Genomic DNA, 21,457 nt, shown 5'->3' on the forward strand with positions numbered 1-21,457 from the left:
GTGATCAGATGCGTGATCTGGCAGCTAGAATGATTTCATAATTTGAATTTGGGTCTTTTAAAAAAAAAAAAATGAATAAGGCTCACGTGGCTGTGCTTGGTTGGGTTTGAGGGCAGAGGAGTCGCAGTTGAAACCTGTATTCTTCCTCCTGATGACTTCATCTTTACTTTTTGCTTGTTCAGGTTCCTTTTGATGACTCCAATGTAATACCTATTTTATTTTGTCTTTCATTTGGCAGTTCTCGTTACGTCTTTTTACAGTAATTATGAAACACACCAGTGCACAAACACCACACAATATACACTACACAAAACGAGTCCTGGCGAGGATCTGCAATCTCTGATTGCTCTTTCTTGTTGCTTTTTGTCTTTCCCGTCCCGTGTTTATTCTAGTTATAAACCATACCTTGTCCTCTGGTGAATGTAAGCCATGGTGATCCTCATTCTTGCAATTAAGGAAAGTCCATTCAGAACTATTTCATGGGTCTTCAAATATTTTGGTCATGGGACAGAAAAGTGACTGGATTTTTTTTTTGTTATTATTTATTTTTTTATTATTATTTGTTTTTCCTAATAGCTCTGTTTTCGTACTGACACCTGTGGTTTCAATGTGGACCACATTGTGCCTTTTAGGACCCTTAGACTAATTGGCAATGGTCATTGACACCATACGATGCGTCTCCTCTGCTTGCTCTACCGTTGATTAGGGATGAGGTCGGTGGTACCAATTTGCATAACGCATAGGCTGACTCGATGGTCCCATCAGCACGGTATTGGAGTGGAAAGACTCGGCCCAGGACGGCCTAACCGGCTGGGAGTCGTACCAGGCAACAGATGATCCGTGGCTACAACATTTTTTTTTTGTTGTTGTTGTTGAGATGTAATACCCAAAGACTTGTAGTAACAATAGAAATTCACTTTTTCCTTCAGCCTTTTAATCCCCTTTGTGTGTAGTCATGATAAATCGTCCATTCGTGCACCAAAATGAAAAATGAACTCGTGACACCAATTGATGTGCATTTATTGGAAATGAGAGCTTGGCAAGTCCTGGTCATTTGCATGTTCCTTGGTCATGTACTGGCCACAAACTTTAATATCTTCACCAAAACCCATGGGTTATTTTATGCAATTCATCTGTCCTTTATTGCATGGTTCATGATTCACTTGGACCATTTCATTGCAGAACATGTTGAGAAATAAATAGGACTGCATGTCCTGAAGCTCACCTGGATCAGGAGCAACAGTCACTCAAGTCCCCTGCAGACCCTCTTACACCCGGATTTTTTTTTTTAATGCTGTGAACAAACTTTGGTACATCACGAGTGATGAAGGTTGGGGTCAAGCTTCATCAAAACTGTGTGTAGTTTCGGAGAAGAGAGCAAGTCCCTATTTTGGGGGGTCAAAAAAACCCCGCCATAGACCCTCTTGATGAGCGCAGATTTTGATGTGATCAAGATACCTTTGTTCGGCATCAGAAATGAAGCTTGTGGCCAAGTTTCATCAAGATCATGTGTTTGGTTCAAGCGACAATGACTGAGGTGTTGACTGACTCACTCACTCACCTACGGACACTGCTGGGTCGCATAAACTCACCTGACTGAAGTCCAGGTGAACTAAAAATCCTTGTGGTGCAGAAGCTTGGAAATTCTAACTTACCCCTCTATACAATTCAGACTTGTTTCGTTGCAATTTTTCATCTCTGGATTACTTGAAGTACATCTGGGTGCAGCTATTTTTCAGTAATTCGCCTTTTTCATCTGATTGCTTTTCTTGTATTTTCTGTTTAGCTGGCCTGCTGGGTGCATTTCGTGCTTTTGGCCCAGTATCAGTGGAATGGCCCGGTAAGGAGGGCAAGCACCCACGGTTCCCACCGAAAGGTATGGTGCCTAAAGGTAATGGGAACAAACCCAGGGTAACGTATTATGTAATATTTCATGTTGGTGTGGTGATAATTCCTGCACTTCTGTTGGGGTAGTGGTTTTCACTTTTGGCTGAACTTTAATATCCTGCACTTCTGTTGGGGTAGTGGTTTTCACTTTTGGCTGAACTTTAATATCCTGCACTTTGAGTATGGGGTAGAATGTTTGTTTTGAGGTGTGCTTTGCGTTTATGTTTGATCTTGAGGTGCGAGAAGAATACAAGGCACGGGTGTTTACTTTCTATCACGTCTTGATGCACTTTTGAATGCTGTGCGTTGTTTTGAATGTTATCTTTATTTTCATTCTTTAAAGCCTGCTTTTAAATGGCTGATGTATTGTTCCTAATTGTATGAAATGTCTCGATGCCTCATCTTTATCATTCTGAATCTGTTAGAGCACATCTTGAATCGGTTACTTTTGTAGATTAATCGTATTACTCATAAATTTCCCAACAGTCATTCAATAAACTTGCATGCAAGATGTATGAACTTATTTTTGTATATAGTCAAGACTCGTGGAAGAGCTAGAACACAGAACTGATCAAGATGCAACAAAACAAAAGGTACAGGAGGAAGAGAAGGGGGTTAACTCCAACAGGAGGGTTGAAGGACAAATAGACTGAGATGATATTTCTTTCATCCATGATTTTACGACGACTGAGATCCAACCACACAAACAAATGGTATTTTAAACATCGCACCAGTGTTTCAAGGAAGCGGTTCAGTTTAGAATTTTTAATATGAAATGGGCAAAACCTGGAAATGAACTGCCCTTTGGAAACGCCCTTTGAAACCTGAGCTCCTTGGACTTTCAGCTCCACCACCCTGGGCTTCCTTGAGAAAAAAAAAAACGGCCGGGTACATGGAGATTTGAATTGCGGCTGGTGAAATGGTCGCTTGGGTTCAAATGGTTTACCCTTCAGAATTACCCTTTAGAATTAAACACACTGTTCAGTTCTTTGTCGTCGTCTTCATTTTTGACGGACGGATGGAAGGACATTGTCAGATATTGAAGCGTTTTTCACTGCTTAAAAATAGGGGTTTTCATGAAGACAGGTGAAATTGCACAGCAATCGGAGGCAAACGACTCCACCTTTTGGAGCTCCAAAAAGACTCCATGCTCCGCATTTTTGCCTGCCATTCCACCATATCACAAGGTGCAGAAATTAAACATCGGAATAAGGAAGAGGCAGCACCACAAGGGCTGATTGGTTGACGAGGATATTTCCGTACATACAATCCTGGCAGCGCTAATTGAGGCATTACAGAACATGTTATTCTAACATTGATTATGACATACCTCGCTAATTGATCCCCTTTATTGTAACAATAGTTTAGTGAGTCTGTAACCCTGTCCCTGCATATTTCATTGCAAATTTCATTTTGACTGGTTTTTATTTTCTTCAATAATTAGAAATTATTTTTGCAATTTTGTTTAACCGACAATCAAAATGCAAGCTGGCATGGATATGAATGGAGTTATTTAACTTTGAGTTCTGTGAAGGTGTAAGTAACCAACTGTAGCAACTTTTAATGGGTAATGGAGGTGCTGGATGTCTGTCACTCCCTTTGGGATACTCACTTTTCACCGTTAAGGACTCTGTATTGAGCAGGAATGTTGGGATAGTCCTCGGTTTGTGTTCTCTTCCTTTTGATCCCTCATTTGAATAGTAAGTGTCCTCCATAGCAGTTTGGGGTAAAAATCATTTCAACGTTATCACTTGTTTTGTACATACAAACCGCAACTACTGACTGGCAAATTCTCATCTGTTTGGAAACAAAATTGACCGTTGCAACATTTTACTCTTGTTTACCTATCAAATTGTGGATAGAATGTAAATGATAGAGCATTGACAATCACTGTGGAAGATAACGCAAGACGTGTCATCACGACTAGCAAAGCAAGTGGAGATTGCAACAGATGTTTTGATGGCTTGAGAAAAAAATGTGCTTTGTGTCTTTAATATTACTAGTACTGCTCCATCAAATTTGATGCAGCTATGATTTTTGCAATACTTACCTATCCATTTCCAACAAGTATTACTTTTCCTACTCAAACAGAAAATTATTCCTTAACATTTTCCATTGGTCATTGTACAAGATTGAATGCTGCGTGTTTTAATTTTTTATTTTAATTTGTTTGTTTTGTTTTTGCTTTCCTGCTGTTTTTAACCTAAATTTTGAAAGGCTTGTCTTCAGACACCTGTTACACAAGATAAATGATGGCATACAGGTCTGCTAACAGTTGTTAGCTCACTGTTGATGTATAAAATTGATCACTTTTTGTATTGGAGATAATAAGTGGTGTGAAGGGGGGCCTAATGTTGTGTGTGTGTGTGTGTGTGTGTGTGTGTGTGTGTGTGTGTGTGTGTGTGTGTGTGTGTGTGTGTGTGTGTGTGTGTGTGTGTGTGTGTGTGTGTGTGTGTGTGTGTGTGTGTGTGTGTGTGTGTGTGTGTGTGTGTGTGTGTGTGTGTGTGTGTGTGTAGGATACGTGTATTTGCTGTTTGAGTCAGAAACGGGTGTACGAGCATTGCTGCAAGCTTGCACGCACGATCTTGCTGGTGGCGATGGCTCTGCGGATTATTTCTACACCGTGTCCAGCCGTCGTATGCGTTCCAAAGAGGTATTCATATTTATCCCACGCACGAAGAACAAAGCGTGGTTAAGTAACTAATTCACTCTGCCTGTCTTCAGGCATCAGTCTGATCGAAGAAATGCCATATTTTTCCGATGTTTAAGTCACGGCCATGTAACTGCACCCATGTTTTTCACCCTCAAAATAAATTAATATATTGATCATTATATTTTCTGATCTAGATCTAAATACGTTTGCTCTGGACAAAGTTAAGGTACAGTGTGGTGGAAGTATCAACATGCTTACTCCCATGTCTACTTGATTTCTTGTAAGAATCTTATCATTTTCAAGAAGTTGAAGAGAGGAAAGCATACCAAGAAGTTTTTATTTTTCTATTTATATTTTTTTGGTCCGAGAAAAAGGAAGAAAAGGGATTCATTCCGGTATCGTACATATTTCTTGTGGATTTGTGACACTGAAAAGGGAAGGGCCGTTTGGGTTTGATAAAGCTTTTCAGCTAAACCTGAGAAAATCCTCGTCTATCCTTTCCTCATTAAAGACGGTACATTAACTCCTTCTCTTAATTGGGGTAGAGCAAGTCCCCGTTGCTGTCACCATCATTTGCAGCCTCCACCTACCAAATGATGTCGTCCTCTGTGCCGTCCATGTTGTTTGAGATGCAGCATTTCAGAAATGCTTCCTTGATGATGTCCGACGGTATCTCCTCCCGCACCTTGATCCAGCCACAGATCATTGGAAAGTCCACCTTTCTCATCCTCCCGTTCTTGGTGTAGGTCGTCTCCCCACTCATTCTCCAGTCGGACCAACAACGACGTAGCCCATCCTTGAACGGCTTGTTGATGGATATATCGAGGGGCTGCTGGAGTGATGTCAACCCACCTGGGATGATTATGAGATCGATGTTTGTCCACCTGAGCAGCGCTTTGGTGTCATCAGGCTTGTGACAACTGAACGCATCCAGGACAAGCATGCTCCATCGTCAGGCGAAACCACCATCTGACCGACTACTCAAGACCATGCGCACTCATTCTTGGACCAGTCCCTCATCTATCCAACCCTTCTGTTACACATAAACAATGATGCCGGCTGGAAACTTGTCTTTGGGTAATGTATTCCTCTTGAACATGACATACGGGGGAAGCTTGCCACTGTCTGCAGTGCAGGCGAGCATGACGGTGAATCGGTCCTTCTCGTAACCAGTAGTGTTGAGTGGCCCTTCTAGAGGGTCACGTGACCGCCTCCAGCCTGTTGTCGGATGCACGTAAGTTTGCGCACAAGCATATTTGAGGTATGTGCTCTATTATAGGACTCCATCTATTGTGAATAATTATTCTTTTGATGAGATCAGGTATTCTTCTTCGTCTTCTTCTTTTGAATTTAATGGCGTTTTCAGAGCTGTGAGGCTCTGTCTACGCCACACACTTAAACTGTCGATGTGTCCCTTATTTTTTATATTCAATTTCCGCACACTTAAAATGCTGTATAAACTCTTCACCTGAACCGTTTTTATTTGAATATTTCTTTTCTTTCAAAATTTAAATGGTGGAATTGAGCTTTACAGCACTTTTGACTGTTAAATAAATGCATCGACGATGTATTGATATTAAGTTGTCTCTTAAATCAATACTGTGCTGGTTGGCAGTACTGTCAGACTCCGACATTCATGGGGGATAGGCTCCTGAAAAAGTCATGAATGTGGGGGGTTTTTATTTTTGGTTTTTTTTTTGTGTGTGTTTGTTTTTAATACATGGTCTCGGCTCATGGAAGAACGATGTCCGAATAAATCAGGACACAACATTACAAAGCGAAAGGCAGGAGAAAGGGAAAAACCAACAGGGCTGATGGAGAAAAGTAGACAGACTGACTGACAAACAAGGGATGCAGGTAACAATGATGGGTAAGGGAGGACAACATGGATACATAAGCAAAATTGGGTTGGTGAGAAAGTAGATGGAAGGGTTTATGGAACAGTCCTTTCACAGATCGAGTGAGTGTGTGTGCGACTTCTCAGGATTGAAAGACATGTTCCCAAGTGTTTGACCAGTTTGTGATTATTATTTTTTTTTTTGCCAAGGTCTGAGAGGGAAGAGGTTGCTGCCTGTCTGTGGGAAGGATGAGAGATGTCATGGCAGAGAGTGGAATCATCAGCAAAGGAAGAAGATCGTTTTGGGAGTCGGTGATATTGATGAAGATTAGGAATAATTTGGGGTGAAGAGTGAGGGCTTTGGTGAAGATTAGGAACACTGCCTTGGGGTACTCCAGCCTTGACAGGCAGAGGAGATAAAAGGGTTCCGTTGAGAGTGGTGGAAGTCAGTGATCCAAGAGTGGAGTTGACCTTGGATTCCATAGGCAGACAGTTTGGAGAGCAAGGCAGGAAGGATGCTAGACTGTATCAAAAGCTCGAGATATGTCCAGAGAGAGTGCCCTGATCTCATGTCTGATTTTGAGGGCCTACATCCATTGTTGGGAGAGTAGAAGCAACATGTCCAAGGCAGAGTGACCAGGTCTGAATCTGAGATGAGGCTGTTGGAGAAAAGGAATCATTTTATGTCAACTCTGATAGTGGATAACATGGCCTTGCTGATGATTGGAAGTTAGTTAATTGGGCTGTAGTTCAAAGGATCCGTTTTTGCATCTTTTTTATGTAATGCTGTGATGTTGGCTGATTTCCAAGCAGATGGAAGATGACATATGGTAAATGACAGTGTGAAAAGATCAGCCGAGCAGGTTTTTAGGACACCTGAGCTGATGACGTCTGGTCCAGTTGCAGAGTCGGAGTCTAGGGTTTCCAGAAACTTCCCCCTTTTCAGGTGCAAAAAACACAGGATTCAGGAACAATTCCATATGACTGGGAACAACAAGAGGGAGGGGTTAGGGACACAAGATTTTGAAGCAAACACAGAATTGAAGGATTTTGACTTCTTATGAGTGGAGTGAGCTGTGGTGCCATTTGAAGTGGAGCATACACCACAGACCTACTTGACAAGGTGCCACCAGGTTTTAGAGGAGGGAGACAAGTTTGAAAGCTCATTCTTGAGATGTGACAGATGTTGTTTTCTGACTTTCCTAAGGGTAGACACACTTGTTGCAGGCTTTGTGGAATGATCTGAGGTTGCCTTCGGTCAGATTTGCCTTCCAGGAGGAGAATGCAAGTTGTTTTAAAGCAACAGCCTCACCACAGCATTCAGAGAACCAAGAGCTGGAGGATGGGTAAGATAATTGAAGACTAGATGGGATGATTGTGTGCATAAGAGAGCAGGTTTCTGTGGAAGAAGTCCCAAGCTGAATTGATAGTGGCAATGGATATAGCAGACCAGTCCTGAAGTGTTTAAAAAAAAATAAAAATACTTGCACCTGGTTTTTTTTTTTTTTTGGTGGATGGGGTGGGGGGGGGTTGCAAAAATAAAATAAATAAAAACGAGTGGAGTTGCATTCAAAGTACACCAGTCCCATGCCAAATAAATAACAAATCCTCTAGTGCGTGACATTTCTGGGGCACCTTAGGTGCCCAGCGATGCCACCGTACAGCACATGGAGACTGAATTGGGAGGGAACTGTGTACAATAATTTATTAATTGCATCATTAAAATGAATAAATAGTGATCATAAAATAATTAATTTCTTAATTGGATGCAAGCATACCAAAACCACGACCGTTTCATCCATCGTTACACCGAATGTGTAACTTTTTGAAAATTAAATAATTCATCAAAAAATGAATACTTGATTAAATAAATAAAAAATACCCTTTGTAACCAAATCATTTGGTCACTGTCACGTCCAAATATTAGCTTCCGAGCTCAAAAGGTGCCAGAGATTGTCAAGAAGAGAAAGAAAATAAATCTACACGAATAAAAGGGTGTGTGTCAGTGTGTCTCGTCCATAACTCCAAAACTATGAAACCTAGCAGCTTGAAACTTTGCATACAAACTAAGGAAACTCCAAAGAAGTGCAAGAGTGAAAATTGGGTGTTTGGGTTAAACACCCCTTTTGAAGATAATTAATGGCCTTATTTAATTATCTCCTTCATCAAGCGATCCTTGGCCATCTCGCTGTCTGGGGTCTTAAGGCGTTTCCTTGGGTAACCTCGCTGGGGTCTGATGCCGCCATGTTTTTTTTGACCTGCTCAACCGTACTTTGAATAAACTGTTCATCATAGCTACAAATCGCTGGGTACATTGAAAAGCTTATAAACGCCTTGAGTTGTCAGCTTTCATTTATTTTATTTCCGCATTTGCGTTTGCCACGAGTTTCTCTTAAACTCAAAAGATTCTTTCTCTCAAAGAATCTCAAAGATTCTTTCTCTCAAAAGACTCAAAAGATCTCTTAAACTTACAAAATTTAAGTTCCAGAATCTAACTCGCAAGCAGTTCTACCTCCAAGAAAAGCATTCATTTGGCCAATTAGATTTTGGTGAAGATCCGGATCTGGATCCGGCTACTAGAATTTTTCAGTGATTCTTCACCATTGAGACACAGGGCCAAAAATGATGTATAGCACAATATCTCAAAAAGTTGTGGACAGATTCAGACGAAACTTGGTGGACATGAGTGTGTGACTGGGAGGAATTTATTCAATTTTGGTGAAGATCCAAATCTGGATCTGACAACTCGGATTTAAGTGATTCTTCACCATTGAGAGATGGGGCCAAAAACGGTAAAGAGCATGATATTTCAAAACGTTTGGACGGATTCGGATGAAACTTAGTGGACAGGTTGGGTATGTGAAAATGACAAACTGATTCGATTTTGGTGAAGATCTAAATCCGGATCTGGATACGATAATTATTTACTTTAATATACTCTTTAATATACTCTTTAATACTTTAAAATAGATGCAATATAGTCAGTCATATGGGGTCCGTCATCTGGTGAGAATTTCAAAAACAGATCGTTCAAACCAAGCAGCTTGTAGAGTGCTCACCAAGTGGCTTAAGCACTCCAACAAAACTGTTGAAGGATACTTTGTTTACCTTGTGACCACAACATTGTGTTGAATGTCATTTTGTAATTTTATTTTCAAAAACGTCTGCTGTGATAAAGCCAATTGAACTGCCATGGCTTACAAACATCTGTTGATTTGGAACGGCTGACTTGGCGAACAATTAGCAATGTATACAGCGATTTGTAGGTATGAAGCTCTCAGGCACAGAAACCATTACAACCTGTTCCAAGACGAGGTATTTTTAGTCTGCCGAATCAAAATGGTAGCAATGACCCCTGCGAGGTGAAGTTGGTCTGACCAAGAATAAGCCTTTCATGAAGGAGGAGATTGGGTCCATATTGTATGCAGAGCGTTGGTGCTCCTTAAGCAGTCTCCTTGGCTATTAGGCCTAATCCTGGACGGGTCGCCACTCCGACACTATACCAGCATGCTGGCACTCATTTTGCCGACCTCAGAAGGATGACAGGCCGAGTTAACTCCACCTGATATTAATTCAATAGTTGAGTGGGATTTGAACTCAGGACCCTAGGATCCAAAGCCTGCCTCCCCAACCATTAAGCCAACACCAAGCATGAAGCTAAGCCATTAATATTCTTTAAAGGGGGGTGTTTAATTCACTCAAATTACCCACTTTTCATTCACGCACTCCCTTTGCATTCCCTTAGTTTGCCTGCAATGCTTTGGACTTATGGAGGACTCAATCATTCACTCCCTCACTCACAGACATTTATTATTCTAGATCAATGATTATCCATAATTCCATGAATATATGTACACATATACATACATACATTGTACAAAACATTATTTGTTTTTTTTCGTTAAAAAATTGATTTTCTGAAATTTGTAGAATTTGTTTTTCACTTTGAAGTTGTGGGTTACGACGCGTAAACAAGGGTGGAAAAAGTCTGATATAATGTAATTTAATTCCAGGCTATAGGGCAACAAAAGGTGAAAATAGTCAAAGGGGGTGTAGACTTTCTATAGGCACTGTATAGTGTATATATATGTAGTGGTGAATATGTAGCATTAAGGAATTTTTTTGTTTTTTATTGTTGCTATGTTCCAGTGCTTGTTCTTTGTACATTATTTATCACTGCATACACTGTCCTACCACAGTTTGGGACATTACCAGTGGGAATGTCGCATTGATCGATTTTAGAGCCGAGTTCCATGAAAGTAACAGTTGCCTGTCGGATGGGCTGCTTCCTGCAGGATGGTTTACACTTTAGACTATCTTGGTCATTGCCACATGTACCACAAGGGATGCTGTGGATTTGTAGAACAGCAGCAAAGCAAACCCTGACCATAAAAGCACCTTTATCTGGAAGACAACTCTATAACTGACTTTTTTCTTATTTAATTATGTAGCCTTATTTATTTTATTTATTTATTTATTTTGATGAACAAAAAAATTATATTCGGTCAACAGATTGGGTGGTGGAGGCTGTGGGGGGGGTGGTACGGTGTGGCATTCCCCCTTCCCCCTCCCCTTCCCCTTCCCCTTCCCCTTCCCCTCCGCCACCCAATCAAACTTCCATAATGTAACGGAGTTCAGGGAGACCGGATGTCAGGCAATTTCGGAGTTAGTTGAACGTTGCAGTTCATGGAGTATTATGGAGTAATGGCTGCACGCGAGCCTTTGATCAGTGTAGTCAATGTACCATGTCACATGGCGTGGTGCAAAGATTGTTTTTGTTTCACCCAAGTATTGCTGGATCTGGTGGATTTTTCTTGAACAACAAATTGGGAAGATTGTGGGAATGAATAGGGTGTCAACAAATAACACTGACGATGACCAGTCTGAAAGAACTGTGGAATGCTCTTTTTAATGAATAGACAATCCCAAATTCCAATCTATCAAATATTTCTTCTTGCAAATGTTCAATGGCAGCATGCAGTTTGCGCACAAGATCCCTCCAATATTTTATATGATGACACGCCAATCTTGTAATGCCTTGTTAAAATTGTATGCCATTGTTTTTTGGTAAGATGTAGTTGATCCAGGTGGGTGGAAAAAGCGTGGGGTTTGGAATAAAGGACCCTTTATATTTTCTTTGCCAATGAAACAAATTGCAGAGCATTCTGCAATGGTGTTGTGTTGCCCATAAACGGCAATAGATTTGAATTTTTTTCAAACCTTGCAGCTGTGACGAGTTTTGTGTTTGTTGCATTTGGCAGTATAAAGGTATACGAGTACAGCTGAAGTCAAAAGGTCAACATCGGCCAAAGGTCAACAACTTTGTCAAATTTATAAAATCCTCAATTTTCATCCAATTCATTTGCAATTTGAACACAATTTGCATATCAGGTCGCTCGATTCAACCACCAATTATTTTTCTGCTCCATTTTATTTTATGTTTTCACAAGTATCGTGCTATGCATGACATCTTTCTTTGTTTGTTGCTTGTGAAAATTTAAGATTTTTTTTCAAATATACTGGTTGGTTGCGTGCGTTAGTCTGTCTGTCTTATGTTTATCACCAACTAGTCAGAATTTTATGCCTGGTGTTGGCTTAATGGTTAGGGTGGTGGGCTTGGGATCCTAGGATCCTGAGTTCAAATCCCCCTTGGCTGTTGAATTAATACAAGGTTTGGTTGACTCCACCCATCATCCTTCTGAGGTTGGCAAAATGAGGGCCAGCTTGCTGGTATCCTGTGTTGGAGTGACGACCCATCCAAAATTGCACTCAATAGCCAAGGAGACTGCTTCGGCAGCACCAACACCATGCACAGAGTATGGTCCCAATTGGTGGATGGATGGATGTCAGAATTTTAAACCGATGTTCACGAAACTTCACCACATGGTAGAGTTTTGTCATAAGCAAGAAGCCTGTTGATTGAGGTCAAAAACTCAACATAGGCCAAAGGTCAACAAAAGCATGTCAAATTCCTAAAATCCTCAATTTTCATCCGATTGAAGAGGATTTGCATATCAAGTCACTGAATTCAATGAACAAGTATTTTTGAGGTCAACATCGGCCAAAAAGGCAAGTCATTTCTAAAATTGCCATTTTTCATCCAAGGGGAATTATTTTTATTTTTTATTTACTTGGACATTCAACAAGTTGGAAGAGAATTGTGGGAAGAAGATCATCTATAAATTGGTTCGTGACAGGGATGAAGATGGGAAGGACATGAAGTGGGGGTGGGGGAAGTGATTAAGGATGGTGAAGATATTTTATTTAAATAAGGAGTAACGGAGAGAGGGTAGTATTGAAGGTATGGAAAATATATTTCAGAGCTGGTAAATTTGGGAGGAAGTAAAGGCGAGCTGGAGCTTGTGTTGTGTCGAGGGGAAAGTGGAATTTGAGGAGGAGGAGGAGACCATTAAAGAGGATTAAGAAGGGAAGTGTGCCAGGCATTGAGGTGCGTGCAGAGATGTTGGTTGCTGTGGGAGAAGTTGGAGTCAGTTGGACAAAGAGGCTGTTTAATGGATGTATGAGAAAAGGGTACGATTCCATGGATTAAAGACTGTGCTAATTGTGCTGATATGGAAGAGAAAGGATGATGTTTAAGATCCGGGGAAGTACAGAGCCATTACACTCTTGAGTCTTGTCCAGAATCTTCTCAAGTAGCTTCATGACAAGAGGATAAAGAAGAGTATTGAGATTGGTGAAGAGCAAAGGGAAGGGAGATAAAGGGAGATGATGGATGGGATGTTCTCACTGAGATGACTGGTGGAAAAGAGGTTGGAGGTGCAAGATAAAATGGCATTGGAATTTGTGGAGCTGGAGAAGGCCTATGGCAATATCCTGAGAGATGGTGATTGATGAGAGTGCCTGAAGTAGAAATTAGGTTGGTGGAAGGGATGTACAATGGAACGAAAGGAAGAGTTTTGGTTGGTCTGGAGATGTCGAAGGAGTTCAGTTTGACCATTGATTTGAGGCAGGGAATCTCTCTCAGCCCACTCATGTTTATCATGGTAATGGAGCTGGTAGACAGGAGGATAAATTTGAAAGGTATTCTGGGCAGAATATTTTTTTGTGGACGATCTGGCTGTCGAGGGAGTGGGAGGAGGAATTCTGGAAGCATGGACTGAGGATAAGTATGAAGAAGACCGAGGTGATGTCGGTCAGGCAGCAGAGAAAGGAAATTAATATCACGTTATCGGGGAAGATCAGATGAGGAAATAGGTTTGAGCACCTTTGAGGAACAGCGACCGGTAATGTTAATTTCGAGGCAGACGAGTCGAAGAGTATCCGAGTGGCCACAAATGTGTGGACGTAGTAATGACAGACCGTAAAATATTAAGAAAAGGGAAAGTTTTGATCTTTTGTGTGTTGCCAACCTACATTTATGGTCTTGAAATGGTGGTGTGAACAGACATCAATAGAGGTTGCAGGTTTGAAAAAATAATTGGGTCAGGAAGATTGTGGGAATGAATAGGGTGGATATAAGGAGGATGGATGAACTGAGGGAGGAGATTGGTGAGCAGATGAACTTGATGGGGAGATTGGTAAAAAGCTGGTTGAAATGGCTGGACACTTAGGGTGGATTGGGGAAGAGAGAATAGCAAGGAGAGCAGATAGGTTGAGGGGGCAAAGGAGAAGGAAGAGATAGACTGTGGCTGAGATGTGAAGATTGTGTGAGGAGGGATATCAATAAGGTTGGGGTGGTTTGAGAGTGGAGAGAATTGGCTGAGGACAGAAGGAACTGGAGGAATACCTGGAATTGGAATGGTTGAGGCAGTGCAGAAGCTTGGTACTATTGGACCACACCCCTTGTAAAGGTTCAATATCATGCAATTGAAAAGCCTCTTGCAAATTATTGTGCACAATTTTCTTTCAAATTTGCTTTCCTGAGATTGGTTTACACACAATTCGGGATGACTGCTTCAATGATGTATATAAATATACAATTTTAGCTCCAAGATGAAGTGTTTTTGCATGTTTGTGCAGACACTACTGAGTCGGATGGAAAGACTTCAATTTGGTTATGTTTCACCAACAGTGGATTGATTATCGTAAGATGATGGTGTCAGATTTAAAATCCTTGATTATTTTGGTCGTAGTTGAAAGGCAGAACGGAACTACTCATTTTTAGCTTACCTGGATTTTAGTCAGGTGAGCTTTGCGATCGAGCAGTGTCCACAGGAGAACGACTTAGTTCGTCAGTCAGTCCGTAAACACTTCAGTCATTATTGCTTGAACCAAACACAATTTTGATGAAACTTGGCCAAAAGTTTCATAATTTAACGCCTAACGAAGGTGTATTGACCACATCAAAATCTGCACTCATTAAAGGGGTCTATGTGGGGGGAAGGGGTGTTGACCATCCCAAAATCCATATTTGCTCTTCTCTGAAACTACACACACTATTTCTGAGAAACTTGACCACAACCCTCATCACCTGTGATTTACCAAAGTGTGTTCACTGCATTTAAAAAGAAAAATCATGATCTCATGGAGTGTGCGTGTGAGGGGTAAGAGTGACTGCTGCTCCTAATCCCGGTGAGCTTCAGGACATGCGGTCCTATTTTTAGGTTATTTCTCCGAAATGACCTCAGAGTGGTTGCCGGTGCCCGGCTGTCTGTACGTCCCTTTAAAATTTAACGAAAACATCTCTCAGACTTCCTAACCGATTATGGACCAAATTTGGTACGATGCATCAGGACAGCAAGATTGCATGGGGTTGTGCTCCTCATTTGGATGCGACCCCTCTAAAGTAGGTGAAAGGGGGTTTTTCCCCAAAATATTGGTATTTTATTCAAAAATCTTCTTCTCAAAGTGCCAAACATCCTGACCAAACTCACCACGAGGCATTGAGACCATGCCCCTTGCTCAAGTTGTGCTCCTCATGGCTGTATCTCCTCTGGAAAGGGGGCCACAAGCCCCCTCCCAGAATCCCTCATCTTCACATAAACATCTTCTCCACAACGACCTGAGCGATATGAACCAAATTTGGTGCAATGCATCAGGAGAATAAGGTTTTGGGTTATGCTCCCCATCTCGATCCGCCCATTGAAAGGGGGGGGGTTGCCCTACATATTGGTATTGAATTCAGAAATCTTCTCAAACTGGCCACGTGGCATCATGTCCTAACCTCGAGTTGTGCCCCCCCCCATGGTCATATCTCACTGAGAAAAGGGGCCATGGCCTCCCTCTCCTAATCCCTCATATTCACCAAAACATTTTCCTCAAACTACATGACCGATATTGGTACGATACGATGCATCGTATCAAATTTGGTACGCTACATCAGACCAGTAAGGTCTAATGGGGTTGTAGTCCCCATCTGGATCCGCCCCCATAAGAGGCTGAAAAGGTGGGTTTTGCCTCAAATTCAGGTAATTTATTTTACAATCTTCTCAGAAAGTGACGGCCAAATACAGACCAAACTCTTCATAAAACGCAAGGATCATGCTGTTAACTTAAGTTTTGCTCCCCATGACCGACCGTACCACTTCAGGAAGTGGGGCCTTGATCCCCTTCCCTCTAATCCCTCATTTTCGTCCTGCCTGTTGGGGAAATGATAGTCAGTCATTAAAAAACAGAGTTAAACTTTAATTTTTATTTTTAAACAATTTCTGTCTGTGGTTGTCCCACTTTTGACATCAATTTGTTGTTCCCTTCAGCAAGTCGACCCATGGTTAATTCTGTCTTGAACGTGTGGGATTAACATCACCAATGGTAAACGCTGATTAAATGCCATGATACCTGGGAATGTTTATGTGCAAAAGGTAAAGGCAGAAAACTGGAGAAAAGTAGTTGTGGCAAAAATATTTTTGTTGTTTCTACTTTAAAGTTCTGCCACCACAGTTAGTGTTGTAAAACATTTGTGAAACAATGTTTGAACACTTGTCTTGGAGGATGAGACACGAGCTCCCATTCCAACAGCGTGCAATTGAGATTTCCTCCACTGCCACATTCTCCTGTCCTGTTATCACAGACAAGCACAGGGACACATGTACAACACAAATCTCCATTGTTTGCATGTGTGCGTGTCGTACACCATGTATCTCAAACTGAAATTTTATATTTGCAATAAAAAAAATGTTGTGCAAGATTTTCAGGCTCTTGAGGTTTAATGACTTGTTTGTTTAATTATTTTTTTATTTATTTATTCTGATTTTATTTTTTTAATTTCTTTTTATTTTCATCCTCGTATAGTGATGTCACCATCGAAACAAAACGCTTAATATTGTAATTGTTGCAAAACTTCTGATTTTGCGTGATCAACATTTGAACGTTTTGATGCAATAGAATATGAGTCTGAAGGTTAATATCGGTCTGCAACAGCAGACAAGATAACCAATGGATGTGATCACCTGAAAGCCGATGAGAGTATGTTGACCTTGAGACATTTCTGGCATTATCCTGTCATAGCAAAAAAGTTGCTCTAATGAATGGCTGACTGGTATCAAAACATCTCATGCATTCTGTCACAATTTAGTTGATAAAATTGATCAGATGCTTTGATCCACCATTGTATAGAATGGAGGTCTGCTTTACCCCCCCAACCCCTCCCCACCACTTTTTCACTCTTGGCTTGTATCATTTTCACAGGTGCAAGTAATCCCCTGGGTCCAGGCAGACTCCAATTTTGTCCGTGGTCCTTCTGAGCGCCTTGAGCCTGGACGGACTGTTTTTGTGGGGGCTCTGCACGGCATGCTAACAGCAGGGGGACTCGCTGCTGTACTGAACGACCTCTTTGGAGGAGTCGTTTATGCTGGCATAGACACTGACAAGCACCGATACCCAATCGGTACCAATATAGTTTTGCCTTTTTATTTGTGCAGAGCTAGAGTGGAGCAAGTAAATAGGTTGTGTTGGTAAGCCTTTGAATTAACCATGCATGCTCAGTTTGTTCCAGGGAAATGGTTTGAGTCTTGCAATTGGCCTACTAGAAAGGTATCCCCCATCATGACTGCAGGTGCTAGAAAAATTGAGTTCAAATCCAGATAAAGGCTCCACTTTGGTATGATTTCAATTCTAAGCTTCTGGAAACCATTGTTGTTTTGTAAAAGAAGAATAATAATAATGTCATGTCCCCCTTTTGCTTTGAAGAATGGTTAACTCCCAAAATATCAGCATCTCCTTGCTTAGAAAGCATAGTTTGATCATTATTCAGTTGATTTTATCCAATGGTCATCTGATTGTCAAGGAAGATCCATCTGGCTCATTGATTACTCAAAGAAAATGTAATACAAGATGTTCCAAAAAGACCTGGACAACTTTGGTTGTTAATAAATTTCGAACCACAAATGATATGATACCCTTTGGTTTATATGATACATAGACTCAAAAGGAAAGTTTTGTACACACCATCAATCGACTTCAATGTGAGCTCCGTTTGTTGTGCGCAGGACATCAAGGCAGTAAAAGAGTTCTTGCCATGTTTGGCTCAATGTTTGTGTCCACCAGTGTGCATGCAGTTGTGATTTGAGACCAAAGATCCTGCAGATTTGCCACCTTGGTGTTGTAGACAACATCTTTGACAAACCCCCCACAGAAAAAAAATCAAGGGGGGTTATGTCTGATGGTCGTGGTGGCCAGGCGGTTGCTCCTTCTCGGCCAATCCAGCAATCTGGAAATTTTTCATTCAGGACGGCTTGAATGACGAAGGCCCAATGAGGGGGAGTGCTGTCCTTTGAAAAATATTGGGTCGCAGGTCTTCAATCTGTGGGAAGGCAAATCCTTCTAACATGTTCATGTAAACTGTTTAGGTCACTGTATCCTCTGCAAAGAAAAACGGACCCACCAAGCAGTCATGGAGAAGGCCACAGAACACATTCATCTTTGGACTCTCACGTATGTGTTCAATGACCATATGGAGGTTTTCAGAGCCCCAGATCCTCGCATTATGTCGGTTGACCTTCCCCGATGCATGAAAGAATGCTTCGTCTCAACATGACCTTTTTCAGGCAATCTTTGTCATCCTCTATGTGATTGAGCATTTCCGAGGCAAATCCCTTGCGTTTGGGTCTGTCATTTGGTTTGAGTTCCTATATGGTGCAGAATCTGCACCTTGTAGGTATAAAGCTTCAGTCTCTTATGCAAAATCCTGTTCACAGTGGTGGTTGGTCGTCCCATTTCTCTGGATGCGTGTCAAATTGATTTTCTGGGACTTTGTTGAAATGATTCACCCACTCGTTCAACGTCGTCTGCACTTGTGCTTAGTCGACTGGTACTTTTATGTTTCTGACAACTTCCAGTCTCCTTAAACCTCTTGTACCACTCTCTGATATAAGTCCGCGATGGTGGATTCCTTCCATTCCTTGTACGGAAATTACGCTGAACTTGCGTGTCGGATCTTGTCTCGATAAACCATTCGACGCACTGAGCTTTCTCCTGTGCAGTTGCCATTTTATTTTAAACCATAAGAACTGAAAATAAAGAAAAAACTTTGAGTTTCTGTATCTTATGAAACAAATGGTATCATATCATTTGTGGTACTAAATATTAACAACCAAAGTTGTGTAGGTCTTTTTTGAACACCCTGTCCACCTTTTCAGGTTTGCACATGCTCGTTGACACTTCATAATCGAATTTCAAGTCTCAGAGCAACTTGAGGATGGCCACGAAAGGATTACTGATGAAAATACTACCAATGGGAGAGAAAAGGAATGTATGGTCATGTTGGGGGTTGGGGAGGAGCAGTGGTGCGAGAGGTGGATCGTGTGGCTAATTCATTACTACATGTGTAATGTATAGATGGTACCCTTAAATCAATATATTTCACACCAGGAAAAGCAATGGTCCTTTAGGGAACTAAAATCTTTTGCAGCAAAGCACATCCATTGTAGTGATTGGTTTGTTGTCGGCAGTTTAAATTTCGATACCCAAAATGCGTGTCAAATTGCTACCAAAATACCATTTTGCCTTTGGCACTGCATGCACTTGGCAAAAACAACTTTTTATTATTCTTATTATTTGTTTTGTTTTGTCATCTTCCAGTAAGGTTTGCATTGTAAGTGTTTTCAGGGTTCAAATTAAACTCACATTTTGAATACTTATTGCTGAAAACTCATGCACTTTTGCTTTTAAACTCTAAATTATCAAGCTCGCATTCACTGAGGCTGTTGTGCTGGTTTTGTATTTGGGGTTTTCTCGCTGTTATTGCAAATGCATCTCTGGTTCATGCAGCACCAAATGAACTTCAATGCTCTGAACATCATTGCAGATGCAACAAGCAGTACTCTTTCCCCTCAAATTTTTTGTGTTGACCTTAAATTTGTCATCCATATTGGCTCCTTCCTCATTTATCTCGTGTATTTTGACATTAACTTATTTAACATCAGTAGATACAGTGGGGAGAACAAGTATTTGACACACTGCCGATTTTGCAGGTTTTCCCACTTACAAAGCAAGTAGAGGTCTGTAATTTTTATCATAGGTACACTTCAACTGTGAAAGACGGAATGTAAAACAAAAATCCTGAAAATCACATTGTATGATTTAAAAATAATTAATTTGCATTTTATTGCATGAAATAAGTATTTGATCACCGACCAACCAGTAAGAATTCCGGCTCTCACAGACCGGTTAGTTTTGTCTTTAAGAAGCCCTCCCATTCTCCACTCATTACCTGTATTAACTGCACCTGTTTGAACTCGTTATCTGCATAAAAGACAGCTGTGCACACTCAATCAATCAGACTCCAACCTCTCCACAATGGGCAAGACAAGAGAGCTGTCTAAGGACATCAGGGACGAAATTGTAGACTTGCACAAGGCTGGGATGGGCTACAGGACAATAAGCAAGCAGCTTGGTGAGAAGGCAACAACTGTTGGTGCAATTATTAGAAAATGGAAGTTCAAGATAAGTCGATCTCCCTCGGTCTGGGGCTCCATGCAAGAACTCACCTCGTGGAGCCTCAATGATCATGAGAAAGGTGAGGGATCAGCCCAGAACTACACGGCAGGACCTGGTCAATGACCTGAAGAGAGCTGGGACCACAGTATCAAAGAAAACCATAAGTAACACACTACGCCGTCATGGATTAAAATCCTGCAGCGCACGCATGGTCCCTCTGCTCAAGCCAGTGCGTGTCCAGGCCTGTCTGAAGTTTGCCAATGACCATCTGGATGATCCAGAGGAGGAATGGGAGAAGGTCATGTGGTCTGATGAGACCAAAATAGAGCTTTTTGGTTTCAACTCCACTCGCTGTTTTTGGAGGAAGAAGAAGGATGAGTACAACCCCAAGAACACCATCCCAACCGTGAAGCATTGAGGTGGAAACATCATTCTTTGGGGATGCTTTTCTGCAAAGGGGACAGGACAACTGCACGGTATTGAGGGGAGGATGGATGGGGCCATGTATCGCGAGATTTTGGCCAACAACCTCCTTCCCTCAACAAGAGCATTGAAGATGGGGCGTGGCTGGGTCTTCCAGCATGACAACGACCCGAAACACACAGCCAGGGCAACTCAGGAGTGGCTCCGAAAGAAGCATCTCGAGGTCCTGGAGTGGCCTAGCCAGTCTCCAGACCTGAACCCAATAGAAAATCTTTGGAGGGAGCTGAAAGTCTGTGTTGCCCAGCGACAGCCCTGAAACCTGAAGGATCTGGAGATCTGTATGGAGGAGTGGGCCAGAATCCCTGCTGCAGTCTGTGCAAACCTGGTTAAGAACTATAGGAAACGTCTGATCTCTGTAATTGCAAACAAAGGTTTCTGTACCAAATATTAAGTTCTCTTTTTCTGATTTATCAAACATTTATTTCATGCAATAAAATGCAAATTAATTATTTAAAAATCATGCAATGTGATTTTCAGGATTTTTGTTTTAGATTCCGTCTTTCACAGTTGAAGTGTACCTCTGATAAAAATTACAGACCTCTACGTGCTTTGTAAGTGGGAAAACCTGCAAAATCGACAGTGTATCAAATACTTGTTCTCCCCACTGTACGTGGCATGGCACAGACTCTTCTTGTTGCTGCTGTGTTGCAGGGTCGGGTCGTGTGACGTTTGGAAATCACAAGAGCTACATGAAGGCAGTTACGGCTGCATTTGTAGAAATAAAAACTGCAAAGTTCACCAAGAAGGTATGGCTGGCTTGG

The 21,457-nt window shown here is 41.5% G+C and overlaps 1 protein-coding gene across 7 annotated transcripts in view; it reads left to right on the forward strand.

Moving 5' to 3' along the window:
- The window catches only part of LOC147021965 (cytoplasmic polyadenylation element-binding protein 1-like), a 98,197-nt gene that overhangs the window by 57,711 nt on the left and 19,029 nt on the right, over positions 1-21,457 (forward strand). For 4 of the 7 annotated variants that reach the window (XM_085892453.1, XM_085892456.1, XM_085892455.1 and 1 more), the window contains 4 exons: positions 1,787-1,891; positions 4,404-4,540; positions 16,965-17,163; positions 21,348-21,442. In XM_085892453.1, the coding sequence (XP_085748579.1) occupies positions 1,787-1,891; positions 4,404-4,540; positions 16,965-17,163; positions 21,348-21,442 (536 nt within the window). Of the gene's footprint in view, positions 1-1,786; positions 1,892-4,403; positions 4,541-5,286; positions 7,724-16,964; positions 17,164-18,913; positions 21,306-21,347; positions 21,443-21,457 lie in introns of those variants that run through there. The other 3 variants (XR_015061023.1, XM_085892457.1, XM_085892454.1) reach the window with 3 other exon arrangements.

Source organism: Eptatretus burgeri, chromosome 8 (assembly GCF_056783735.1).
Source record: "Eptatretus burgeri isolate ZD-2024b chromosome 8, Ebu_testis_v1, whole genome shotgun sequence".
NCBI classification, from domain to species: Eukaryota; Metazoa; Chordata; class Myxini; order Myxiniformes; family Myxinidae; genus Eptatretus; species Eptatretus burgeri.